Source organism: Bos indicus, chromosome 6 (assembly GCF_029378745.1).
Source record: "Bos indicus isolate NIAB-ARS_2022 breed Sahiwal x Tharparkar chromosome 6, NIAB-ARS_B.indTharparkar_mat_pri_1.0, whole genome shotgun sequence".
NCBI classification, from domain to species: Eukaryota; Metazoa; Chordata; class Mammalia; order Artiodactyla; family Bovidae; genus Bos; species Bos indicus.
Window position 1 is genome coordinate 85,437,320 of NC_091765.1, and position 27,604 is coordinate 85,464,923.

The window sequence follows — 27,604 nt, forward strand, 5'->3', positions numbered from 1 at the left end:
GCATCATCTTTCAGGATTTGAAATAGCTCAACAGGAATTCCATCACCTCCATTAGCTTTGTTCATAGTGATATTTTCCAAGACCTACTTGACTTCACATTCCAGGATGTCTGGCTCTAGGTGAGTGATCACACCATCGTGATTATCTGGGTCATAAAGCTCTTTTTTTTGTACAGCTCTTCTGTGTATTCTTGCCACCTGTTCTTAATATCTTCTGCTTCTGTTAGGTCCATACCATTTCTACCCTTTATTGAGCCCATCTTTGCATGAAATGTTCCCTTGGTATCTCTAATTTTATTGAAGAGATCTCTAGGCTTTTCCACTCTGTTTTCCTCTATTTCTTTGCATTGATCGCTGAGGAAGGCTTTCTTATCTCTCCTTGCTATTCTTTGGAACTCTGCATTCAGATACTTATATCTTTCCTTTTCTCCTTTGCTTTTTGCTTCTCTTCTTTCCACAGCTATTTGTATGGCCTCCTCAGACAGCCATTTTGCTTTTTTGCATTTCTTTCCAATGCAGAAGTGCGCCGGCTGAGACAGACCTCGCAGAAGCATGGCCGAGAGGAGCTACCCCACATCCGAGGTCAGGGGTGGTTGCAGAGAGGAGCTACCCCACGCCCAAGGTCAGGGGAGGCGGCCAAGGAGCAGCTGCACAGGCAAAGGAGGGCAGAGAGGAGCTACTCCTCACCTCTTAGATCATGTCTTTTAATGATGACCATTCTGAAAGTTCCAAGCTGGCTTGAAACTCATTAAAAAAACTAAGACCATGGTATATAGTCCCATCACTCCAAGGCAAATAGAAGGGGAAAAATTGGAAGCAGTGATAGATTTTGTTTTCTTAGGCTCCAAAATCACTGCAGATTGTGACTGCTGCCATGAAATTAAAAGACACTTGTTCATTGCAAGGAAAACTATGATAAACCTAAACAGCACATTAAAAAGCAAGGATATCAGTTTGCTGACAATAGTCCGTATAGTCAAAGATATAGTTCTGCAGTAATCATGTTTGAATGTTATTTCATACATGCATGCTCAGTTGTGTCCTGCTCTTTCAGACTCCACAGATTAAAGTAGTCCGGGCTCCTCCATACATGGGATTTTCCAAACAAGAATACTAGAGTGGGTTGCCATTTTCTAAACCAGGGGAAGATTTTCCAAACAAGAACGCTGAAATGGGTTCCCATTTCCTACACCATGGTTTGATCACTCTCCTAGAGCCAGACATCGTGGAGTGTGAAGTCAAGTGGGCCTTAGGAAGCATCACTATGAACAAAGCTAGTGGAGGTGATGGAATTCCAGTTGAGTTACTTCAAAACCTAAAAGATGATGCTGTAAAGGTGTTGCACTCAATATGCCAGCAAATTTGGAAAACTCAGCAGTGGCCACAGGACTGGAAAAGGTCAGTTTTCATTCCAATCCCAAAGAAAGGCTGCCAAAGAATGTGCAAACTACTGCACAATTGTACTCACCTCACACACTAGCAAAGTAATGCTCAAAGTTCTCCAAGCTTGGCTTCAATGGTATATAAATTGAGATTTTCCAGATGTTCAAGCTGGATTTTAAAAAGGAAGAAGAATGAGAGATGAAATTGCCAACATCCATTGGATGCTAGAAAAACAAGAGAATTCCAGAAAAAATTTACTTCTGCTTCATTGATTACACTAAAGCCTTTGACTGTGTGGATCAAATCAAACTATGGAAAATTCTTCAAGAGATGGGAGTACCAGACCACCTACCTGCCTCCTGCAAAACCTATATGCAGGTCAAAAAACAACAGTAAGAACCAGACATGGAAAAATGGACTGGTTCCAAACTGGGAAAAGAGTACTTCAAGGATGTATATTGTAAATCTGCTTATTTAACTTGTATGCATAGTACATAATGCAAAATGCTGAGCTGGATGAAGAACAAGCTGGAATCAAGATTTCCAGGAGAAATATCTATAACCTTAGATATGCAGATGACACCACCAGAATGGCAGAAAGCAAAGAGGAAATAGTCTATTGATGAAGGTGAAAGAGGAGAGAGAAAAAGCTGGCTTAAAGCTCAACATTTGAAAAATGAAGATCGTGCCATCTAGTCCCGTCACTTCATGGCAAATCGATGGGGAAACAGTGACAGACTTTATTTTCTTGGACACCAAAATCACAGTGGATGATGAGTGCAGCCATGAAATTAGAAGAATCTTGGTCCTGGAAGAAAAGCTATGACAAACCTAGAGCGTGTATTAAAAAGCATAGAAATTACTTTGCTGACAAAGTCTATATAGTCAAACTATGGCTTTTCCCAGCAGTCAGGTATGGATGTGAGAGTTGGACCATAAAGAAGGCTGAGAGTCAAAGAATTGCTTTTTCACTGTGGTGTTGGACAAGGCTTTTGGGAGTCCCTTGGTCTGCAAGGAGATCAAACTGGTCAATCCTGAAGGAAATCAACCCTGAATATTCACTGGAAGGACTGATGCTGAAGCTGAAGCTCCAATATTTTGGCCATCTGATGTGAAGTGCTGACTCATTAGAAAAGACCCTGATTATGGGAAAGATTGAAGGCAGGAGGAGAAGGGGACGAAGAGGATTAGATGCTTAGATGGCATCACTGTCTCGATGACATGAATTTGAGCAAGCTCGGGAGATGGTGTGGCAGGCAGAAAAGTCTGGCCTGCTACAGCCCATGGGGTCGCAGAGCTGGACACAACTGAGGGACTGAAAAATACCATGGGATCTCCTGACTCAGGAATCGAACCTACATATCCCACAACAACTGCATCAGCAACTGGTTTCTTTACCACTGAACCATAAAGAAGGCTGAGCACCAAAGATTTTATGCTTTCTGATTGTGGTGTTGAAGAAGACTCTTGAGAGTCCCTTGGAGAGCAAGGAGGTCAAATCAATCAATCCTGAAGGAAATCAACTCCAACTATTCCTGGAAGGAGTGATGCTAAAGCTGAAACTCCAATACTTTGGCCATCTCATGTGAAGAACTGACTCACTGCAAAAAACCTGATGCTGGAGCAGATTGAAGGGAAAATGAGAAGGGGGCAGCAGAGGATGAGATGGTTAGACAGCATCGCACTTCACACTCTAGGAGACAGTGGAGAATGGAGGAGCTTGTCATGCTGTAGTCAATGGGTCACAGCATCAGACACAACTTAGTGACTGAACAACATCAACAACAATTCTAATAGGTGTGAGGTGGGATTTTGATTTGCATTTCATGATGCTTAGTAACATCAATCCCCTTTTCAAGTACCTGTTGACCTGTCTTCTTTGGGCAAATATGTATTCAGTAACTCCATTCATTTAAAAAAAAAATTGCTCTTGAGTAATATGTGTTACTTATATCTTTTGTATATCAGTCTATATCAGATGTGTAATTTTCAAAATATTCTCCAATTTTGTACATTGACCTTCATTTTGTAAATCATTTACTTTTCTGTGTAGAAGCTTTTGAGCTTGATAAAGCCCCACCTTTTGTTTTGCATTGGTTCCTTGTATTGTTGGTATCATATCCCAACATTTCTTGCCAATACCCTTGTCAAGAAACTTTTCCTCCAGTTTTATAATAAGACATTTATGGCTTCAGGTCTTATCTTCAAGTCTGTAGTCCATTTCTAGTCAAGTTTTGTAAGTAATGCAATGCGGTGGTTTAGTCTCTAAGTCGTGTCTGTCTCTTGTGACATCATGGACAGTATCCAACCAGGCTCCTCTGTAGACGGGATTCTCCAGGAAAGAATACTGGAGTGGGTTGCTAATTCCTTCTCCAGGAGTTCTTCCTGACCCCAGAATTGAACCTTGGTCTCCTGCATTGAAAACAGATCTTTACCAACTGAGCTATGAGGGAAGTAATGTAATATAAGGGTCCAAGTTTTATTCTCCTGCATATGATTATTTAGTTTCCCTAGTACTACTTATTGAAGAGATAACACTTTTCCTATTGAGTTATTCTTCACTTTTTCTCAAATATTATTCAACTTTATATATAAGGGTTTGTATCAGGGCTCTCAATCCTGTCCATTGGTCTATTTTTATGACAATATCATCTTTTTAAAATTGCTATAACTTTGTAGTATAGTTTTAAATAACAAGTTGGATGTCTCCAATGTCATTATTTCTTGGGACTGCTTTGGTTGTTTGAGATCTCTTGTGACTTTACACAAATTTAGAATTTGTTTTTCAATTTCTATGCCCCCAGAAGGACTTAGATATTGGTCATTCAATCCATTCTTCTTTCTCTGCCAAGGAACTCTTTCTAGCTGAAAGTTCTCTCTTGGTGATGAGTAATGCTGGCTTGGGGATGATGCTGGTAAAATAAAGCTGCCATCATTCTGGTCTTGTGTGATTTATCTCAGATTTTTTGTTCTACTGTGTTGCTAAAATTTCTTACATGGCCTTTAGGACACTCCCAGAGATAATTTTGCTCATGGATAGTGTCCAGTTTTTATTCTCTGTCAGGAAATGAGGAGGCTGGGATCTTCCTCCTACTTATAAATTAGCAGAAGTAAATTTCTAAACTGGTAATGTTTATAACTACGCAGATTGTGACTGCAGCCATGAAGTTAAGACACTTGTTCCTTGGAAGAAAAGCTATGACCAACCTAGACAGCAATTAAAAAGCAGAGACATCACTTTGTCAACAAAGGTCCGTCTAGTCAAGGCTATGGTTTTTCCAGTGGTCATGTATGGATGTGAGAGTTGGATTATAAAGAAAGATGAGCACTGAGGAATTGATGTTTTTAACTGTGGTGTTTGAGAAGACTCTTGAGAGTCCCTTGGAATGCAAGGAAATCCAACCAATCCATTCTAAAGGAAATCAGTCCTGAATATTCATTGGAAAGACTGATGGTGAAGCTGAAACTCCAATACTTTGGTCACCTGATGCGGAGAACTGACTCATTGGAAAAGATCCTGATGCTGGGAAAAATTGAAGGTTGAGGAGAAGGGGACAATAGAGGATGGCATCACTGACTCAGTGGACATGAGTTTGAACAAGCTCCGAGAGTTGATGTTGGACAGGGAAGCCTGGTGTGCTGCAGTCCATGGGTTGCAAAGAGTCAAACATGACTGAGCGACTGAACTGAACTGAACTGACATGAGGAAAGCTGAGTGGTTTTTCAGTTTTATTTTTATGATTTTATTGTATTCCCTAAATTCTTTATAGTGGCAATATCTGGAATTTTTTTAAAAATAATAAGTACCATTGTTAATTTAAAAATTCATATATTTTTAACAATATATCATTTTCTTTAAATAAATGTAGTAATTCTTTGAGATTATAATTTATCACCAAGTAGTGGTAGGTGACAATATACCTTCACAAAATTTAGGAAGTATAAAATAATCTTATTTGATATTAGGTGTGCTCTAAATTATGCAAAATTTATCAATTCAAAATTATATAAAGCTGATTATTCCTTCAAAAGCAAATGATTCTTAGAAAAGAATATATTCTCTACTCACAAAGGGTTGTTAATAACTGCTTTCAATGCATTAAGCAGATCTGCACTTGTCATTCTTTGCAAGTCTACTGCAACAGCTGTGCCTTTGGCTTTCATATGAGCAACATTATCATGCTGGTCACCAAACATAGGAATTCCAACTATAGGGACCCCATGGTAAATAGCTTCGTAGATTCCATTGGTTCCACAGTGAGTGATAAAAGCTCTGGTTTTGGGATGACCTAAAAATTAAAAATAAATAAATATTATTCTAAGTTGTAAGAGTGTCAGAAACAGAAAATCATGACACCTACATAAGCCAAATTCTATTAGGTAACATCTTCTATGTAATTCTGTGCCATGAGAACACATATATATTCTTATAGGCTCTGAAGAAAGCAGCAATTAATTACTCCAGGCTAAGGTCCCATCACTTCATGGGAAATAGATGGGGAAACAGTGGAAATAGTGTCAGACAATTTTTTTGGGCTCCAAAATCACTCCAGATGGTGATTGCAGCCATGAAATTAAAAGATGCTTACTCCTTGGAAGGAAAGTTATGACCAACCTAGATAGCATATTCAAAAGCTGAGACATTACTTTGCCAACAAAGCTCCATCTAGTCAAGGCTATGGTTTTTCCAGTGGTCATGTATGGATGGGAGAGTTGGACTGTGAGGAAAGCTGAGCACCGAAGAATTGATGCTTTTGAACTGTGGTGTTGGAGAAGACTTTTGAGAGTCCCTTGGACTGCAAGGCGATCCAACCAGTCCATTCTAAAGGAGCTCGGTCCTGGATGTTCTATGGAAGAAATGATGCTAAAGCTGAAACTCCAGTATTTTGGCCACCTCATGTGAAGAGTTGACTCATTGGAAAAGACTCTGATGCTGGGAGGGATTTGGGGCAGGAGGAGAATGGGACAACAGAGGATGAGATGTTTGGATGGCATCACCGACTTGATGGACATGAGTTTGAGTGTACTCCAGGAGTTGGTGATGGACAGGGAGGCCTGGAGTGCTGCAATTCATGGGGTTGCAAAGAGTTGGACATGACTGAGCTACTGAACTGAACTGAACTGAAGTATAATTAGTGATTCCAGCAATTAAGTCATTCCACAGACAACTAAGAAGTTTCCTGCAGAATATATGGTAGAGAACACTTGTCATTTGACAAGTTGTTGCAGGAAAAATATAATAATAAAAAAGAAAGGAGGGACTGAAGAAATTAATATTTTTGTTGATGGGAAAGGGGAGGTGAGATGTTCAGGGTTTCAATATGAGAATGTTGACATAACAAGCTAGAAAGATAGGCTACATTAGTTCATGGTGTACTCTGTTTAAGAAAATAGGATTTGCACTTGACTTTATACTAACATGCAGCCTTTATTATACATGAAATATAGGTGAAATGGTTGCCAGATTTTTTTTCCATAGAGAAGAGAGGTGTGAGAAAATTGGTGAAGAAAATCAGGAGTGTGTTGCAGTATTCTATACAAAAGTTAATGAAAGCCTGATCTAAAGCTACTTTCTCTGACCTTGATCCTGAGGAGGCAGAGATTATATCATAAATGAGAGAGCCATAAATTTGATATTTATGTTAGATTTTGATAAAGATCCTTGACCAAGGTTTAGTCAGGTTCCTCTGAACTCTTCTCAACTAGAATTTGATTTTGTGGCTCCACTATCTCTGCATTGCCCAATTTTAGCAAGCATTCTACTAGGTTAGTTGAACTCTGTACTTTTCCATCCAATGAACTTCCACTATGTTCTTTTGTGATAAATTCCCCATTTTTCTTTCTGCATCCAAATTGTTTCCAGTCTCTCTGTTTTACTGTAAAAGTCCATTGCACTAATAACTATACTTATGGTGATGGTCTTGAGTAAATGTGCTTTACAGTCTTTAACATGTGTCATGAATAATCCTTTCTTTCAAAACTCCTGAAGCAATGTGAAGATTTATTAAAGTTTTTTTTTCTTATTTTAAATACAAATTTGTTGAAATCTGTTATTGAATAATCATTTAGATTATACCTCATTCAGCTCTGTTTATCTTTCTTCTCTTTGGTCTTACCAAGAAGATCATTCTGTGGAATCCATTTATATAGCCGGGTATTGGCTCCTAGTGTTTCTGGTTTCTTTCCTGTGTATCTCCACAGAACCTATTAAGATAAATGTCTTTATTAGAAGGTTTTAGAATCACATCCTGGCAGAAGAAGTTAACCTACCCTGATGACTCAGATGGTAAAGAATCTTCCCACAGGACTGGAGACAGGGGTTTGATCCCTGGATCAGGGAGATCCCCTGAAGAAGGAAATGGCAATCCACTTTAGTATACTTGCCTGGAATACTCCATGGATGGAGAAACCTGGCAGGCTATAGTCCATGGGGTTGAGAAGAGTCAGACACGACTGAGTGACTTCACTTCAATCAAATTTGATGCCTCCAGGTAATGCACAAGCAAACTGAGTCCCTAAGTGATTAGGTAATGAATGTTTTTAAACCATAAACACCACAGCCATGTTTTCAAAGGCTTGGAATGATCCTAGTTAATAGCCTTTCATCTTCGGGTTAATTCTAACAATCCAATGAAGAAAAATGATAAAGAAGTAGATGAAGAATGACAATCTGAATCTGAAAGAACTACATACTGGTGTTACTAGGCCACTCTGGTAAAGGGGCTTTTTGAAACAATGTTTTCAGAGGCAAGCGGAGGGATGTTATTTACCTCTTTTGAACTATTTTTTACGTACTTACCATTAATGTAGACTCATATAGTAAAATATTCATAATCATATTTATCATTTTAAAGTATTCTAAGTCTAGAGTTTGGTTGCATTAAAAACATACACAAGGTGTAACCATCATTTATGGCATGGCATCCAGTCACACAGTCATGTCCGACTCTTTGTGACCCCATGGACTGCAGCCTACCAGACTCCTCTGTCCATGGGGAGTCTCTAGGTAAGATTACTGGAGTGAGTTGCCATGCCCTCCTCCAGGGGATCTTCCTGACCCATTGGAGTTGGTGATGGACAGGGAGGCTTAGTGTGCTGCAGTCCATGGAGCCACAAAGAGTTGGACATGACTGAGTGACTGAACTGAACTGAGAAAAAACATGTCACTCAGTTGAAACCTAGAATGGTATCAATAAAAAATTATAGTTTGCTGGAACATTGTAAAGTATACTCCTAAATCTTTTACTGTATTGTAAGTTTTAAATGTTGAAGAATCACTATTTAGGATTTCAATTAGGATTACTTTTAGGATTCATTATTTAGCATTATTAGAAGAATCATTATTTAGGATTATTTTTAGAATCTCAGCTCTTATTCCCAGGTTCAATTACGACAATGCTCAAAATCAGTAATTACTAGAAAATATAGTCCCAAGACATTCTGAGAATCAAACCTATTATTTTGAATATCTTTTCCTTTATTCTCTGTCATGTTATTTGCAACTTGTTTATATGCTTCAGATTTAAAGAAATGTAAGAATAGCAAAAAGTGTTACATTACATGGATGCCTTAAAACCTAATGCACAAAGCTGACTGATGGTTTAACAGTAGCAAATGATTAATTTTCATTTATTATTTAAAATACTGCAATAGAATTTCCTTAATAATGCCAGGTTTAAAGCAAGATAGCAATCAAATATCCCCTTTTATCATTTACACACTTTCATTAGAGCTCACTTGATACTAATAATATGAATGCCCTTTCCTACATTTTACAAGTATACTTTTATTATGAATTTCATGGATTTTAAAACAGCTGTCCCTGAAAAAAAATATTATCTGACCTTCTGTGGAATCTGGGCAAGGGCTGACGCAATCATATTAGACTTTTCTTCTGAGAGATTTTTGATCATTGACCCCAGAGTAAACACCATGACTCCATCTTCTCCAGAGCTTTGAACAAACTCTTCGAGCTCCTATGAAGAAAACAGCCTTTGTAATATGAAAGCTTACAGTTATAATTGATGTCACATTCTTCCCAATGTGTCTGAATTATTAGAACAATTCTGTACTTTCATATGTTAATGATTTCAGTGTATAATAAATGGCAAATTAAAAATTATTGTTACTAAAGGCTCATTTAGTAAAGCATATTTGAGGTATGAGTGTGTCTTTGTGCATGTGTGTTTGTGTTTACAAATTATTGACTGCCTGTTATCTTTTGCCATTTGCTGAGCTCTTTACATGTATCATTTAATTTAGATATATGGTGGTTTTATGAGATATGTATACATTTTCAGATGGGAAATCTATCTCCGTAAGGTTAAGTAATTTGTTCAAGTCTACACAGCAGTAGCTGGCAGAGAAAATTTCTACCTTTAGTTAAATAGCTCTGGTGCTGCAATTTTTATTTAGCCTTAGATGCTAATAAGGTTGTTTTCATTTTTTCTGCTGAATTATGGTCAGTACAATGACACAATTTTGGTATATTTACTTTTCTCTGTTTTCTAAACTTCTATTTTCTTTTACTTTGATTAGATTTGTTTTTTTTTATATAAGCTTCCATATATACAGGTAGGAATGAGGTAGCCATGTAACTCCTGACCAGACAAGTAATGCAGAAATACCTATAAAGCATACTCTGAGGATTATAGGAATATAGTAGTAGAAATATATAGCTTTGAATTGAAAATAAAAACAACCTATATAATCATACTGAAATAAATCTTTCCATCCTCTGTTTAAATAGTAGCAAAACTAAGCCAATTAAGTACAACAACAACAACAACAAAAAAAAGTGTGTGAGGCGTGAAATGGAAAGACAGGGAAGATATTTATATTAAGGGACTTCTCACATGTTTATGGAGAAGGAAATGGCAACCAATTCCAATAATCTTGCCTGGAAAATCCCATAAACAGAGAAGTCTGTCAGATTGCAGTATATGAGGTCGCAAAGTGTCAGACAACACAGAAGTGACTTAGCACTCACACACATGGTTATGGAGGATGTCAAGTTTAATCTGCAGAACAGTACATTAGGCTGGAGACTCAAAAAGCCACTGCTGTAGTTCAAGTTTGAAGGCTGCTTACTGGCATAATTCAGTCTTTTGTTCTAGTTACATCTTCAACTAATCGAATGAGGCTTACCCACATAATGGAGAGTAATTTGTTTAACCAAGGTCCACATCTTTAAAAGTTGATTTCATCTAAAAATAGCCTCTTAATAAGTTCTAGAAAAATGTTTGTCTAAATACCTGGGTACCTGGCCAGGCAAGTTGACACTTAAAGTTAACCATTACACCATGTTGGGAGATGATTTGACTTGAGATATAATGATATCTTTATGTTCAATTATAGCATAGTATTTGTAAGATACTAGGAAATATTTTTTAATTTATATAAAACACATTTTCATGAATAGTTAATGGACTTTGAACAAGAAAAGAAAATATTGAGGACTACTTCATTAGATAATAATACATAATCCAAAATAAAGGCTACTCACCTTCTTACTGTAGTGTATAGTCTAAGAAAATAATGACCATTAAATCCTATGTCTGTTTTCTCTGTTTGGGGATCAAATACTTTAACAATAAACCAGAAACCATTTTAAGAGATAAATACTCATAACTGGGTCAGGAAGATCCCCTGGAGAAGGGAATGGCAATTCCATTCCAGTATTCTTGCCTTGAAAATTCCGTGAACAGAAGACTCTGGCAGGCTATAGTCCATGGGGTCTCAAAGAGTCAGATATGACTGAGTGACTAACACTTCACACTTCATTCATGTAGGACAATAATAAGCACATTTAATTACCTTAGGTAGGGGCTTTGCAGGCTTGCAGTGCAGTCCTCCGACAAATTCAGTATTAGGTAAGTAAGGTTGAGGAAATTCAAAATCCCAGTAACTTCGAAACAACCACATGTCAGCTTTCCCTATAATCTCACATAGTGTGGTAGGTTTTCCTGAATAAAAATGAGGGATAAGAGAGGGAAAGGAATCTGATATGTTAAATGAGAGATATATCTTCACCTAATTTTCTAAGTAAATTCTTAAAGACCAATACGCAGCCTGTGCAACCCAGGTTAAATCAATTGGCCTTTTCCCCTGAAGAGTACACATAGTCAGATTATGAATAAAGAAGCACGGATTTGGGCTTCCCTTGTGATTCAGCTAGTAAAGAATCCGCCTGAAATGCCAGAGACCTGGGTTCGATCCCTGGGTTGTGAACATCCCCTTGAGAAGGAAAAAGCTACCCATTCCAGTATTCTGGCCTGGAGAATCCCATGGACTTGCATAGTCCAAGGGGTCACAAAGAATCCCACATGACTGAGCGACTTTCACTTTCAAACACAGATTTAAGTATGGAGCGAAGCCAAAAGCCTGTTGCTCTCTCTCTCTGTCAATGGAGTCTTTCATCTTGATCTAAGCCTGAGCCCACTCAGGTGCTCCTATAAGTACAAGAAACTTAGGTAGCGATTCTCAGCCTTCTGTGGTAGAGTTGCACCTTCTTCTCTGGAATTCCAGTTTATCTCATCCTCATTGCTCCAAAAGCCTCTGATTATGTTGAAAAACAACTTGCGTTTTACCCATCTTTTTTTCTATTATTTTCAAGTGTGTTATCACAACTAATTGCATCCTGAATACTTTTAATACAATTCTTAAAATGATTGTCTCCTTTGCTATAGGAAATGAAATTTCTTATTTTATAAGATTTTATCCTCTTGGTGAAAATATTGCATTGCATAATAATCTGGTGATGAAATAATTTCTATTTTATAGTGAATCTTACCCAGAGTTTTGGTGTCCTTTTGAAATATATGCTCCATGTCACTGAGAGGAGGAAACCATAGCCATCTGGTTTCTCACTACATGGCTTTTTGAATATTTTCCATGATGTTCTAAGTGCACTAAAGTTTTGACTAGAAAATATAAGGGATTTTGAACTCCTAGGAAGATGTATCTGCATAACAGATCAAGGCAAATCTCAGTAAATGAGGGGTTTTATTCTGGTAATGGCAATATCCACTTTCATACTCAGCACATATCTTTAGGAAAATGTGCATAGGTTTTACTTTGTCATTTATTTTTTAATTTACTCTGAACTTTTGAGATAATATACTTTGAAGTTAATTGTTAACTGTTATATGTCTGTCTGGTAGAAAATACCATCTCCCAAATCATGATTCTATTGCTCTATAGGGCTTTTTTTTTTTTGATCATTGTTTTGTCTAGCCTACTACTCTTATCCTAAAATTCCTTTGTCTCTTGAAAGTTTTATAAAGAGTTTCACAAGTTTTTGAAATGAAGGCTCTTTCTTGGTTATTTTCTCATCAATTATTTGAACATAACTATGACATGTTTTAATAAATAATTTTATAAATTACTTTTAATGTATATTTATACATAAATTTATATTCATGCATATATTTATTATATGTTTATATATTTTATAATATGTATAAATGTATATTAATATAATATATTTATAATTTTATAGATAAAAGTTGTTAATTATGCATTATATTTTTAAAATTTGAAAAACATGCTTGTAATATATAATATAATGAAAATTTTAAATTCTGAATAGCCAAATTATATCTATAACTTATAGAATTTTAACATTGATGAGGATAAAAAAAAATGTGTTTCTTCTATTTACCAAGTATTTACTCTTCGTCTCAGATTATTGGTATACTCCACCAAAGGATATTCTAAACTGCTAAGAATTATGGAAGAATCAGGGACAGAGTAATATTCTTATCACTGGAAAAGATGTTCCTAAACTGAGTGTCAGACTTCTGGGATCAGAAGTAAACAAACAGCTTCAATCCAATTGTAGATCATTCAAGGCTTAATCCATGACTCAGAAAATGTCGCTTTGATGACATTTTAAGTTATCTTTACTCAGTGTTGCCTTTTGTAGCTTGAACTCTCAATATGGATGTGTGATAGTTTCTCCCCACATTTTATAGGGCCATTTCTAGAGATATAAGCACCTGTCCATCACAAAATGCCCAGAAGAAGTTTCAGTGCAACATATTGACCTTGATTAAGTCATATGCCTTTTTGAACATATTACATATTGCTAGAAAGCAGAGTTCTTTAGATGCACTCATGTTGTTTGTGAGTTGTTGAGTAATTTCTCAGAGGAAATATTGAATAGACTTATGGTCACTTCCTTTTTTCCAGTGACGTGAAAGTTGTTCAGTCGTGTGCAACTCTTAGTGATCCCATGGACTATACAGTCCATGTAAATCTCCAGGCCAAAATACTGGAGTGGGTAGCCTTTCCCTTCTCCAGAGGATCTTCCCAACCCAGGGATCGAACCCAAGTCTCCCACATTTTAGCCAGATTCTTTACCAGACAAGCCATAAGGGAAGCCCAAGAATACTGGAGTGGGTAGCTTATCCCTTCTCCAGCAGATCTTCTCGACCCAGGAATTGAACTGGGATCTCCTACACTGCAGATGAATTCTTGACCAAATGAGCTATACATTTCAATCCTATATCTTTTTTATGTTTTTAGGAATAAACAAAATTTTTAGTAATGATAGGATAGTAGAGATAAATCTGTTAAAACTAGTAACAAGGAAAATAATAAAAATTCGTATTAAAATGAAAAAGTTCCAAATAGACAAATCAATCCTGAGAAAGAAAAACAAAGATGTAGGCATCACACACTCTGATTTTAAGAAATATTATAAAGCTATATTAATCAAAATAATACATGCAGGTTTAAAAACAGTCACATGTTCCATTAGAACAGAAGCAAAAGCCCAAAGATAAGCTCATGCATATGTGGTCAAAAAATATTTCATAAGAAAGCCAAAAATACTCAATGAAAGAAGATAGTCTCTTAAATAATTATTACTAAAAAAAAAAAAAAAAAGGATAGTCACATAGAAAAGAATAAAACTAAACTCTGATCTTACGCCACTACAAAATTATATTAAAATGGATAAGAGGCTTAAATATAAGACTTAAAACCATAAAATTACTCAAAGAAAACAAAGGGAAATAATTCTTGACATTCACAGTGGCAGTGAATTTAGATATGATACCTAAAGTATAAGTGGGCTTCCCTGGTGGCTCAGCTGGTAAAGAATCTGGCTACCATGTGGGAGAACTGGGTTAGGAAGATACTCTGGAGAAGGGAAAGGCTACCCACTCCAATATTGTGGCTTGGAGAATTCATGGACTGTATCTTGATATTAACATGGTGAAGTAGAAGGATGTGCGCTCATCTTCTGTGTGAACTCCAAAATTGCAACTAGCTGCTAAACAACCATCGACCAGGAGAAGGTTGGATTCCCCCTAAAAAGATACCCCAGGTCCAAGAGCAAAGGAGAAGCCCCAACAAGATAGTAGGAGGGGGGAAATTGCAGTTAGAATCAAACGCCATAGTCGCCAGAGATGCTTGGAGGGCTCAAACAAAATCTGCACACCAAGACCCAGAGATCCCAATGAAACTGAGACAGAACTGCCCTTGATTGTTTGATTGTCTCCTGAAGAGGTACGGGTCAACAGTGGCCTGCCGCAGTGACAGGGGCTATGACTGCAGCAGACTTGTGTCATGAACCATGTGGCATAAGCCCTCTTGGAGGAAGTCGCCATTAGCCCCACCATAGAGTTGGTGAGCAGATGAGAACCCCCCAGGGAATATGACTTTGAAGGCTAGTGGGGCATCATTATAGAACTTTCTGTAATGTTCTTCCACAGGATTGGAGAACCAGACACTTGGAAAGCACAAAAAACAATCTTGCACACACCAGCAGCCAGGAGAAATGAGCAGTGTCCCCACAAGAGACTGAGTCAGACTTGCCTATGAGTGTTGAAGAGTCTCCAGTGGAGGCATGGGTTTGACGACCAGTAATGTTGAGGATTTTGGCCACCTGATATGAAGAGCTGACTCATTTGAAAAGACCCTGATGCTAGGGAAGATTACAGGTGAGAGGAGAAGGGGACGGCAGAGGATGAGATGGTTGGATTGCATCACTGATGCAGTGGACATGAGTTTGAGTAACTCCAGGACTTGGTGATGGACAGGGAGGCCTGGCATGCTGCAGGCCATGGGGTGGCAAAGAGTCTGACATGACTGAGTGACTGAACTGACTGACTGACAATGCTGAGGAAGATGAATTTGAATGGTTCTATGAAGACCTACAAAACCTTCTAGAACTAACACCCAAAAAAGATGTTCTTTTCATTATAGGGGACTGGAATGCAAAAGTAGGAGGTAAAGAAATACCTGGAGTAGCAGGCAAGTTTGGCGTTGGAGTACAGAATGAAGCAGGGCAAAGGCTAATAGAGTTCTGCCAAGAGAATGCACTGTTCATAGCAAACACCCTCTTCCAACAACACAAGAAAAGACTCTACACATGCATAACACCAGATGGTCAAAACCAAAATCAGATTATTATATTCTCTGCAGTGAAAGATGGAGAAGCTCTATACAGTCAGCAAAAACAAGACTGGGAGCTGACTGTGACTAAGATTATGAATTCCTTATGGCCAAATTCAGATAAATTGAAGAAAGTAGGGAAAGCCACTAGACCATTCAGGTATGACCTAAAACAAATCCCTTACTATACAGTGGAAGTGAGAAATAGATTCAAGGGATTAAATATGATAGACAGAGTGCCTGATGAACTATGCTTGGAGATTCCTGACATTGTACAGGAGACAGGGATCAAGACCATCACCAAGAAAAGAAATGCAAAAGAGCAAAATGGTAGTCTGAGGAGGCCTTACAAATAGCTGTGAACAGAAGAGAAGCAAAAAAAAAAAAAAAAAGGAGAAAAAGAAAGAGATATCCATTTGAATGCAGAGTTCCAAAGAATAACCAGTAGAGATAAGAAAGACTTCCTCAGGGATCAGTGAAAAGAAATAGAGGAAAACAAAATAACGGGAAAGACTAGAGATCTTTTCAAGAAAATTAGAGATACTAAGGGAACATTTCATGTAAAGATGGGCTCGATATAGACAAAAACTGGTATGAACCTAATAGAAGAAGAAAATATTAAGAGGAGGCAAGAATATACAGAAGAAGTATACAAAAAAGATCTTCATGACCCAGATAATCATGATGGTATGATCACTTATCTAGAGCCAGATAATCTGGAATGTGAAGTCAAGTGGGCCTTAGGAAGCATCACTATGAACAAAGCTAGTGGATGTGATGGAATTCCAGTTGAGCTATTTCAAATCCTGAAAGATGATGCTGTGAAAGTGCTGCCCTCAATATGCCAGCAAATTTGGAAAACTCAGCAGTGGCCACAGGACTGGAAAGACCAGTTCTCATTCCAATCCCAAAGAAAGGCAAAGACAAAGAATGCTTAAACTACCACACAATTGCATTCATCTCACATTCTAGCAAAGTAATGCTCAAAATTCTCAAAGCCAGGCTTCAATAGTAAATGAACCATGAACTTCAAGATTTTCAAGCTGGTTTTAGAAAAGGCAGAGGAACCAGAGATCAAATTGCCAACATTCCTTGGATCATCGAAAAAGCAAGAGAGTTCCAGAAAAACACCTATTTATGCTTTATTGACTATGTCAAAGCCTTTAATTGTGTGGATCATAACAAACTGTGGAATATTCTTAAACAGATGGGAATAGCAGATCACCTGACCTGCCTGTTGAGAAATATGTATGCAGATCAGGAAGCAGCAGTTAGAACTGGACATGGAACAACAGACTGGTTCCAAATAGGAAAAGGAGTATGTCAAAGATGTATGTGTCTAACTGCTTACTTAACTTATATGCAGAGTACATCATTAGAAATGCTGGACTGAATGAAGCACAAGCTGGAATCAAGATTGACAGGAGAAATATCAATAACCTCAGATATGCAGATGACACCACCCTTATGGCAGAAAATGAAGAAGAACTAAAAAGCCTCTTGATGAAAGTGAAAGTGGAGAGTGAAAACGTTGGCTTAAAGCTCAACATTCAGATAACTAACATCATGACATCTGGTCCCATCACTTCATCGCAAATAGATAGGGAAACAGTGGAAACAGTGAGAGATTTAATTTTTTGGGCTCCAAAATCATTGCATATGGTGATTGCAGCCTTGAAATTAAAAGCCACTTGCTCCTTGGAAGAAAAGTTATGACCAACCTGCTGCTGCTGCTGCTGCTAAGTCGCTTCAGTCGTGTCCGACTCTGTGCGACCCCATGGACTGCAGACTACTAGGCTTCTCCGTCCATGGGATTCTCCAGGCAAGCACACTGGAGTGGGTTGCCACTTCCTTCTCCAATGCATGAAAGTGGAAAGTGAAAGTGAAGTCGCTCAGTCGTGTCTGACTCTTAGCGACCCCATGGACCGCAGCCTACCAGGCTCCTCGATCCATGGGATTTTCCAGGCAACAGCACTGGAGTGGGGTGCCATTGCCTTCTCCAATGACCAACCTAAACAGCATATTAAAAAGCAGAGATGTTTCTTTGCCAAAAAAATGCCCATCTAGTCAAGGTTATGGTTTTTTCCAGGAGTCATGCATGGATGTGAGAGTTGTACTATAAAGAAAGTTGAGTGCTAAAGAATTGATAAATTTGAACTGTGGTGTTAGAGAAGGCTCTTGAGAATCCCTTGGACTGCAAGGAGATCCAACCAGTCCACCCTAAAGGAAATCAATCACAAATATTCATTGGAAGGACTGATGCTGAAGCTGAAACTCCAATACTTTGGTCACATGATGTGAAAACTGGTTCATTTGAAAAAACCCTGATGCTGGGAAAGATTGAAGGCAGGAAGAGAAAAAGATGACAGAGGATGAGATGGCTGGATGGCATCACTGACTCAATGGACATGAGTTTGAGTAAACTCCAGGAGGTTGAATGAACAGGAAGTCATGGCATGCTGCAGTCCATGGGGTTGCAAAGAGTCAGACATGACTGAGCCACTGAACTGAAGTAAACTGAACTGAAACAACGGGGAGGTAACACAGCCCCACCCATCAGGAGAAAATTGGATTAAAGATTGACTGAGCATGGCCCTACCCATTAGAATAAAACCCAGTGTCCCCCACAATTAGGCTGTCCCATCAGTTCAGTTCAGTTCAGTCCCTCAGTCGTGCCCAATTCTTTGCGATCCCATGAACCACAGCATGCCAGGCCTCCCTGTCCATCATCAACTCATGGAGTCCACCCAAACCCATGTCCGTTGAGTGGGTGACGCCATCCAACCATCAATTTGAGATTGATGCAATCTCAAAAATGACAGAATGATCTCTGTTCGTTTCCAAGGCAAACCATTCAATATGGTAATCCAAGACTCTCCCATCAGGAAGCTTCATAAGCCTCTTATTCTTATTCATCAGAGGGCAGGCAGAATGAAAACCATCATTATACAAAACTAATAAAAGTGATCACATGGACCACAGCCTCATCTAACTCAGTGAAATTGTGAGCCATTACATTTAGGGCTGCAAAGATGGAGAGGTCATGATGGAAAGTTCTAACAAAATGCAGTCCACTGAAGAAGAGAATGGCAAACCACATCAATATTCTTTCCTTGAGAATGCCACGAGTAATATGAAAAGGCAAAAAGATATGACACTGAAAGATGAATACCTCAGGCCGGTAGGTGCCCAACATGCTACTGGAGAAGAGTGGAGAAATAACTCCAGAAAGAATAAAGTGATGGACCAAAAGCAAAAACAATGCCAGGTGTAAATGTGACTGGTGATCGAAGTAAGTCTGATGCTGTAAAGAACAATATTGCACCAGCTCAGTTCAGTTCAGTCGGTCAGTCATGTCTGACTCTTTGTGACTCCATGGACTTCAGCACACCAGGCTTCCCTGTCCATCACCAACTCACAGAGATACTCAAACTCATGTCCATTGAATCAGTGATGCCACCCAACCATCTTATCCTCTGTCATCCCCTTCTCCTCCTGCCTTCAATCTTTCCCAACATCAGGGTCTTTTCAAATGAGCCAGTTTTTCACATCATGTGAACAAACTATTGGAGTTTCAGCTTGAGCATCAGTCCTTCCAACGAATATTCAGGACTGATTTCCTTTAAGATGGACTGGTTGGATCTCCGTGTAGTCCAAGGGACTCTCGAGAGTCTTCTCCAACACCACAGTTCAAAAGCATCAATTCTTCGTGCTCAGATTTCTTTATAGTCCAATTCTCACATCCATACATTACTACTGGAAAACCCATAGTTTTGACTAGATGGGCCTTTGTCGGTAAAGCAATGTCTCTGCATTTTAATAAGCTGTCTAGGTTGGTCATAATTTATCTTCCAAGGAGCAAGCGTTCTTTTAATTTCATGGCTGCAGTCACCACCTGCAGTGATTTTGAACCCCCCCAAATTAAAGTCTGTCACTGTTTCCATTGTTTTCCTATCTATTTGCCATAAAGTGATGGAATTGGATGCCATGATCTTAGTTTACTGAATGTTCAGTTTTAAACAAACTTTTTCACTCTCCTCTACTACTACATCTACTTCTGCTTTATTGACTACCTCAAAGCCCTTGACTGTGTGGATTACAAAATAATGGAAAAATTCTTCAAGAGATGGGACTATCAGACCAATGTACTTGCCTCCTGAGAAATCCATGTGCAGATCAAGAAACAACAGTTAGAACTGGATATGGGACAACAGACTTGTTTCAAATAGGGAAAAGAGTATGTCAAAGTTGTATATTGTCACACTGCTTATTTAACTTATATGAAGAGTACATATTGAAAAATGCCAGGATGGATGAAGCACAAGCTGGAATGAAGATGGCAGGGACATATATCAATAACCTCAGATGTGCAGATGACACCACCATCCTGGCAGAAAGCCAACAGTAGCTGAGGATCCTCTTGATGAAAATGAATGAGGAGAGTAAAAAAGTTGTCTTAAAACTCAATATTCAAAAAATGAGGATCATAGCATCTGGTCCCATGACTTAATGACAAATTGATGGTGAAACAATGGAAACACTGAGAGACTTTATTTTGGGGAGCTCCTAAATCACTGTAGATCATGGATGCAGCCATGAAGTTAAAAGATGCTTGCTCATTGGAAAAAAAGCTATGAACAACCTAGACAGCATATTAAATTCCAGAGACATTAATTTTCTGATAAAGGGCCATCTAATCAAAGCTATGGTTTTTCCAGTAGTCATGTATGAATGGATTTGGACTGTAAAGAAAACTGAGCACTGAAGAATGGATGCTTTTGAACTGTGCTGTTGGAACAAACTCTTGAGGGTACCTTGGATTGCAAGGAGATCAAACCCATCATTCCTAAAAGAAATCAGTCCTGAATATTCATTGGAAGAAGTGATGCTGAAGCTGAAGCTCCAATACATTGGCCACCTGATGCAAAGAACTGACTCACTGGAAATGAACCTGATGCTGGGCAAGACTGAAGGCAGGAGAAGAAGTGGATGATAGAGGATGAGATGGTTGGATGGCATCACTGACCCTATGGACAGTGAGTTTGTGTAGGCTAAGGGAGTTGGTGATGTACAGGGAAGCCTGGAATGCTGCTATCCATGGGGTTTCAAGGAATAAGACATGGTTGAGCTACTGAACTGAACTGAAAGTATAAGTAACAATATAAAAAAATGAACTAGGTGAACTTCTTTCAACTAGCGGCTGCTGCACACTGCACAGTAAGAGAAATGATCAACAAACAAGAAGGCAGCCTATGAAAATAGAAAAAATATTTGCAAACTCTATGTCTGCAATGTGGTTATTATTCTTGTTCAGTCACTCATTCATGTTCTACATTTCATGGCACCATGGACTACAGCAATCCAGGCTTTCCTATCCTTCATCATCTCCTGGAGCCTGCTCAAACTCATGTCCACTGAGACGGTAGTCCCATCCAAACAGCTGATCCTCTGTCATTCCCATTTCCTCCTGCCTTAAATCTTGCCCAGCATCAGGATCTTTTCTAGTAAGTCGGTTCTTCACATCAGGTGGCCAAAATATTGGAGCTTCAGCTTCAGCATCAGTCCTTCCAATGAATCTTAAGGATTGATTTCCTTTAGGATTGACTGGTTTGATCTCCTTGCAGTCTAAGGGAGTCTCAAGATGTTTCTCCAACACCACAGTTCAAAAGGATCAGTTCTTCCATGATCAGCCTTCTTTATGGTCCAACTGTTGCATCAATATAAAATTACTGGTCAAACCATAGCTTTGACTATATGGATCTTTGTTGCCTAAGTAATGTCTCTGCTTTTTAATATGCTGTCTAGGTTTGTCACAGCTTTTCTTCCAAAGTGAAAGGTTTTAATTTCATGGCTGCAATCATTATCTGCAGTGATTTTGGAGCCCAAGAAAATAAAGTCTCTCACTCTTTCCGTTGTTTTCCCCATCTTTTTTCATTGGTGATGGGACCGTATGCCATGATCTTCATTTTTTGAATGTTGTATTAAACCAGTTTTTCACCTTCATCAAGTCTCTGTTGTTCCTCTTCACTTTCTACCATAAGGGTGGTGTCATTTGCATATCTGAGGCTATTGGTATTTCTCTTGGCAATCTAGATTCCAGCTTGTGCTTCATCCACCCTGGCATTTTTCATGATGTATTCTCCATCATGAAAATAAGCCAGGGAGAGGATATACAGCCTTGATGTACTCCTTTCCCTATTTGGAACCAGTCTGTTGTTCCATTTCCAGTTCTTACTGTTCCTTTTGACCTCCATACAAGCTTTGCAGGAGTCAGGTAAGATAATCTGGTATTCCCATCTCTTGAAGAATTTTTCCATTATTTTGTAATCCACACAGTCAAAGTTTTTGACATTGCAATAAAGTGGTACTAGATATTTTTCTGGAGCTCTCAATTTTTCTACGATCCAGCAGATGTTGACGATTTGATCTCTGGTTCTTTGCCCTTTTCTAAATCCAGCTTGAACATCCACAGTGTTGCAGCATGGCTTTGAGAATATTCAGCATTACTTTGCTAGCGTGTGAGATGAGTGCAATTGTGTGGTAGTTTGAGCTTTCTTTGGCATTGCCTTTCTTTGGGAATGGGATGAAAACTGATCTTTCTGAGTCCTGTTGCCAATGCTGATTTTTCCAAATTTGCTGGCATATTGAGTGCAGCACTTTCACAGCATCATCTTTTAGGACTTGAAATAGCTCAGCTGGAATTTCATCACCTCCACTAGCTTTGTTTGTAGTGATGCTTCCTAAGGCCCACTTAACTTCAGACTCCAGGATGTCTGACTCTATGTGCATGACCACACCATCATGGTTATCTGGGTCATGAAGATGTTTTTTATACAGTTCTTCTGTTGTATTCTTGCCACCTCTTCTTAATATCTTCTGCTTCTATTAGGTCCATACCATATCTGTCCTTTATTGTGCCCATCTTTGCATGAAAATTTCCCTTGGTATCTCTAATTTTCTTGAAGAGATCTCTAGTCTTTCCCATTGTATTGTCTTTCTCTATTTCTTTGCACTGATCACTTAGGAAGAATTTCTTATGTCTCCTTGCTATTCTTTGGAACTCTGCATTCAGATGAATATATCTTTCCTTTTCTCCTTTGCCTTTAGCTTCTCTTCTTTTGTCAGCTAATTGTAAGGATTCCTCAGACATTTTGCCTTTTGCATTTCTTTTTCTTGGAGATAGTCTTGATCACTGCCTCCTGTACAATGTTATGAACCTCCATCCTTAGTTTGTCAGGAACTCTGTCTATCAGATCTCATTCTTTAAATCTATTTGTCGTTTTTACTGTATAATCACACTGGATTTGATTTAGGTCATACCTGAATGGTCCAGTGGATTTCTCTACTTTCTTTAATTAAAGTATGAATTGGGTAATAAGGAGTTCATGATCTGAGCCAGAATCAACTTCCTGTCTTGTTTTTGCTGACTGTATAGTTCTTCTCCATCTTCAACTCCAAGGAATATAATCAATCTGATTTCGGTGTTGACCATCTGGTGATGTCCACATCTAGAGACTTCTCTTGTGCTGTTGAAGAGGGTGTTTGCTATGACCATTGCCTTCTCTTGACAAAACTCTGTTAGCCTTTTCCCCGCTTCATTTTGTACTCCATAGTCAATTTGCCTGTTACTCCAGCTATCTCTTGACTTCCTGCTTTTGCCTTCCAGTCCCTTATGATGAAAAGGACATCAACAAACAAGATGGCAGACTAAAAGGTCATGTGCTCATCTTCTCCTGTGTGAACTCCAAAGTTGCAACTAGCTGCTGTACAACCACGGACAGAATGTTGGATTCCACCAAAAAAAAAAAAAAAAAGATATCCCAATTCCAAGGGCAAAGGAGAAGCCTCAATAAGATGGTAGGAGGGGCAAAATTGTCTTTATAATCAAACCTCATACTCACCAGAGATGCTTGGAGGACTCAAACAAACTCTTGTGCACACCAAGACCCAGATGTCCCATAGAGACTGAGCGAGACCTACCTTTGATTGTTTGAGTATCTCCTGCAAAGGTATGGGTCAGCAGTGGCCTCCTGTGGGGACAGGGAATCTAACTGCAGCAGGTCTGGATTATCCAATGAGAGGCCTGAGCCTCATGGTGGAGGTCGTCATTAGCCCCACCATAGAGCCGCTGAGCAGATGACCCACAAACTGCAGAACAATTATACTAAAGATTTTCCCACATTGTTAAGAAAGTTCAGATTTTCTTAGAACAGATTTTCCAATCTGGGAATCTGGCAATGTAACTGAGAACCCACAGGGAATTTGACTTTGGAGGCCAGTGGGAGACCGAGCCAGACTTGCCTTTGAGTGTCCAAGAGTCTCTGGTGGAGGCATGGGTTGAAAGTTTGGCCTCAGGCCAAACAACAGGGAAGGAACCTAGCCCCGCTCATCAGCAGAAAATTGGATTAAAGATTCACTGAGCATGGCCCTGCCCATCAGAACAAAACCGGTTCCCCCACAACAGGCTCTCCCATCAGAAAACTTGCATAAGCCTCTTATCTTTTTCATCAGACGGCAGACAGAATGAAAACCACAATGAAAAACACAGAAAACTAACCAAACTGATCACATGGACCACAGCCTTGTCTAACTCAATGAAACTGTGAGCCATGCCGTGTAGGGCCACCCAAGATGAGTGGGTCACAGCAGAAAGTTCTGGCAAAATCTGGTACACTGGAGAAGACAATGCCAAATCACTTCAGTATTCTTGCCTTGAGAACCCCACGAACAGTATGAAAAGGCAAAAAGATATGACACTGAAAGATGAAATCCCTAGGACGGTAGATGCCCAATATGCTACTGGAGAAGAGTGGAGAAATAACTCCAGATACAATGAAGAGATGGAGCGAAAGCAAAAATAATGTCCAGGTTTAGATGTAACTGGTGACAGAAGTAAAGTCTGATGCTGTAAGAGAATATTGCATAGGAACCTGGAATGTTCAGCCCACAAGTCAACATAAATTGGAAGTGATCAAAAAGGAGATAGCAAGAGTGAACATAGACATTTTAGGAATCAGTGAACTAAAATGAACTGGAGTGGGTGAATTTAATTCAGATGACCACTGTATCTACTACCATGGGCAAGAATAACTTAGAAGAAATGGGAGTGTTCCTCATAGTCAAGAAAAGTGTGTGAAATGCAGTACTTGGGTCCAATCTCAAAAATAACAAAAGTAGAAATTAAGAGTTTTCAAATAAATACCATTTGTATTTATGTGTAGCGATGGATATTATCTAGAGTTATTTGGTGATTATTTCACAATAGGTGCAAATATCTAATCATTTTGTTGTATACCTGTGTTGAAACAAAATTATTTTAAGTCTGGAGAAGCAAAATTTTGCATGAAAATTTTTCTACCAGTTGAGCCACTGCCCGGCACTCCCTGTTTTAGTGTGCAATGTGCTTCTGCATTATACATTAACTAGATCCCCTCAGAAGACACGGGGAAGTTTACTCTACAGAAAAACTAATTTCCTCCTGGCACCAGCAACCTAACTCATTAAAAGCTAACATTCTTTCCTTAATCTTTTAAGGGGTCACAGTGACCCACCACTCACTTTTTAGGACTACATAAACTGGCAATATAATGTTCTGATGTATAACTCTTTCATGTATAACCCCTTCCCTCAAAAACTTATATGACAGTTCTTTAACTTCTAATGGGCAGAGCATTCCTCAGAGCTTCCTGACAGATTTTCTCCAGGGTTATAATCCTCAGATTGGCTCAAATGAAATCTTCCATACTATTCTAGGTTGACTATTGACTAATTTTTTGTCACAATCTGAAACTAATACAGTGTTGCATGTTAATAATACCTCAAAAAAAATCTAACTAAATAATATACGAAAGGTACTGTTTTCTCAAAGATAAGTTACCTCAGTTACCTCTTATGCAAAACTTCCTTATCATAATCGCATAAACATAATAAAAAATAAATTAGTCAAAAGCAAAATAGAAGAGGTACATGTGCTTGCTAAAATAGAGAAAAAATTTGTGCTCAGGGTCAAAAGTCACTAGTTGACCTCTAATGACCTCCAACCTTAAATAGAAGAAGAACAAAACACTAAAGTGAGTTAAAAAATCTAGAAGCATGGTCCTATAGGAAAAAAAATCTTCTTTTGTTTTTACACTTTTGAAGACAAGAACAAATGAAACCAAACTACATTATTTATTTTCTAGTTTCATGCTCACCACATTGCAAACCTGGTCATCAATTAACTATTCTTTCATAGAATACAAATATAAAGCCTTAAGAAGAACAGGTTAATCAGAAAGGAATCAGGTTGTGAAAAAGGAGAAGCAGAACACAAGAGTAGTCCAAGGTTATGGAAATTAAGCACACTGTCAGATTTGGGTTTTCCAGACACTCCAAAAACTTAAGCTTAAATATAGAGAATATTCCTTTTTGGATATATACCAGGGTTCCCCTGGTGACTTTGATGGTAAAGAATCAACCTGCAATGCAGGAGACCTGGGCTCGATCTCTGGATTGGGAAGATCCTCTAGAAGATGGAATGTTATCATTATTCAATCATATAACACAAAACAACAACAAAAACAATTAGAGTGTTATTAATTTTTACATTCAAAACAGTGTAGCCACCCTAAAATAGCATTTGTAAGTTTTCATACAGTTAGATAAATGTTTACATTATTTATAGAATATAAGAATATTTATTATATACATATTATTCTTACCTAAAACCTTGCTGTAATATTCATCCCATTCTGGAAATACATAATAGGAATATATCATGTCACTCACTGTATACAGTAACCAGTTCTCCAGCCTCTGTATAAAAGTCATCTTGTCTGTCAGTCTTGATGTGATACCAGGAACATATGAAGAAGGCATAGGAAGCCCAGCACACAGTCTTTCAATGACATTCGCACAGAAAAACCGAAAAGTGAATATAAATGGAATATTCAGGAGTTCAGCCACCAATTCCCCACAAAAACTTAAAGGATCGGCAATACAGACATCAAACTTGGCTGCCTGTAGCCTGCTGAGTAACTCCTTGTTTGTGATAGCACTGTCACACACTCTTCTGTTTATTAATAAAAATTTTCTCTCTAAGTCTGCCAGTTTTATTTGCATTTCCCACCATGAGAGTTTTGGCAGCTCAAAAGTTTCTTCATAGAGAATGGTATTGAGCTCTTCTATCAAAGTTTCTTTAGTTACTGAAATATGGAGGATCTCCACATGATAGGGAATCTTGGTATGATCAATTGCAAGATTTTGTGAAGGTACCAGGACAGTTATCTCATGCCCACGAAGGTGAAGCTCTTCTAGAATAACTTGTAAATTAATCCAGTGACTAAAATCCGCAGGCCATACAAGAACTTTGCCCGTCCTCCCGGAGTCAAGGAAACATAGATGCAGCATGAAAAGGATGCAGAAGCCTTTCACAGTCTTCATGGTTAACTCTTGCTTGAATTAAATTTTAAACCAAATGCATGAAACTCACAATCCAAAGATCTCTCCTTAACAATTCCAATGAGTTCATAGTAGGTTGGGCTGAACTTTGAAATGTGTACTTTGTATTATGGATTAAAATGGAAAGCAACTGCTTTGAAGTGAAAAAAAAAACAAAAAACAAAAAAAAACTTGATAAAACACAATACACTGAGTTAGGAAATATTTACTCAGGCTTAAACACAAATCCATAATAATTTCTAAGTAATATTTTAAAATCTGAGATTATGTGATTGCATATTCTATTAGGGCTAGATTTTTTGGAATATTTTTTCTGGTTTTATTTTTAAGATCATTTGAACAGGAAGATCTCTATAGTGTTTTTTTTTTTTACTGATAAC

General features: G+C 38.3%; 1 protein-coding gene across 3 annotated transcripts in view; it reads right to left on the bottom strand.

Moving 5' to 3' along the window:
- Positions 1-27,301, bottom strand: part of LOC109560537 (UDP-glucuronosyltransferase 2C1-like) — a 39,562-nt gene extending 12,261 nt beyond the window's left edge. Inside the window, exons 1-6 of one of the 3 annotated variants that reach the window (XR_011567213.1) lie at positions 26,486-27,301; positions 11,199-11,347; positions 9,227-9,358; positions 7,499-7,586; positions 5,452-5,671; positions 3,463-3,794 (exon numbers count right to left, since the gene is read on the bottom strand). Coding sequence is in view for 2 of the 3 variants with exons in the window: in XM_070791552.1 (XP_070647653.1) it covers positions 1,469-1,550; positions 5,452-5,671; positions 7,499-7,586; positions 9,227-9,358; positions 11,199-11,347; positions 26,486-27,206 (1,392 nt within the window). In the remaining variant the exon portion in view is untranslated. Of the gene's footprint in view, positions 1-1,467; positions 1,551-3,462; positions 3,795-5,451; positions 5,672-7,498; positions 7,587-9,226; positions 9,359-11,198; positions 11,348-26,485 lie in introns of all 3 variants that reach the window. The other 2 variants (XM_070791552.1, XM_070791551.1) reach the window with 2 other exon arrangements.
- Between the last annotated feature and the right edge of the window lie 303 nt (positions 27,302-27,604).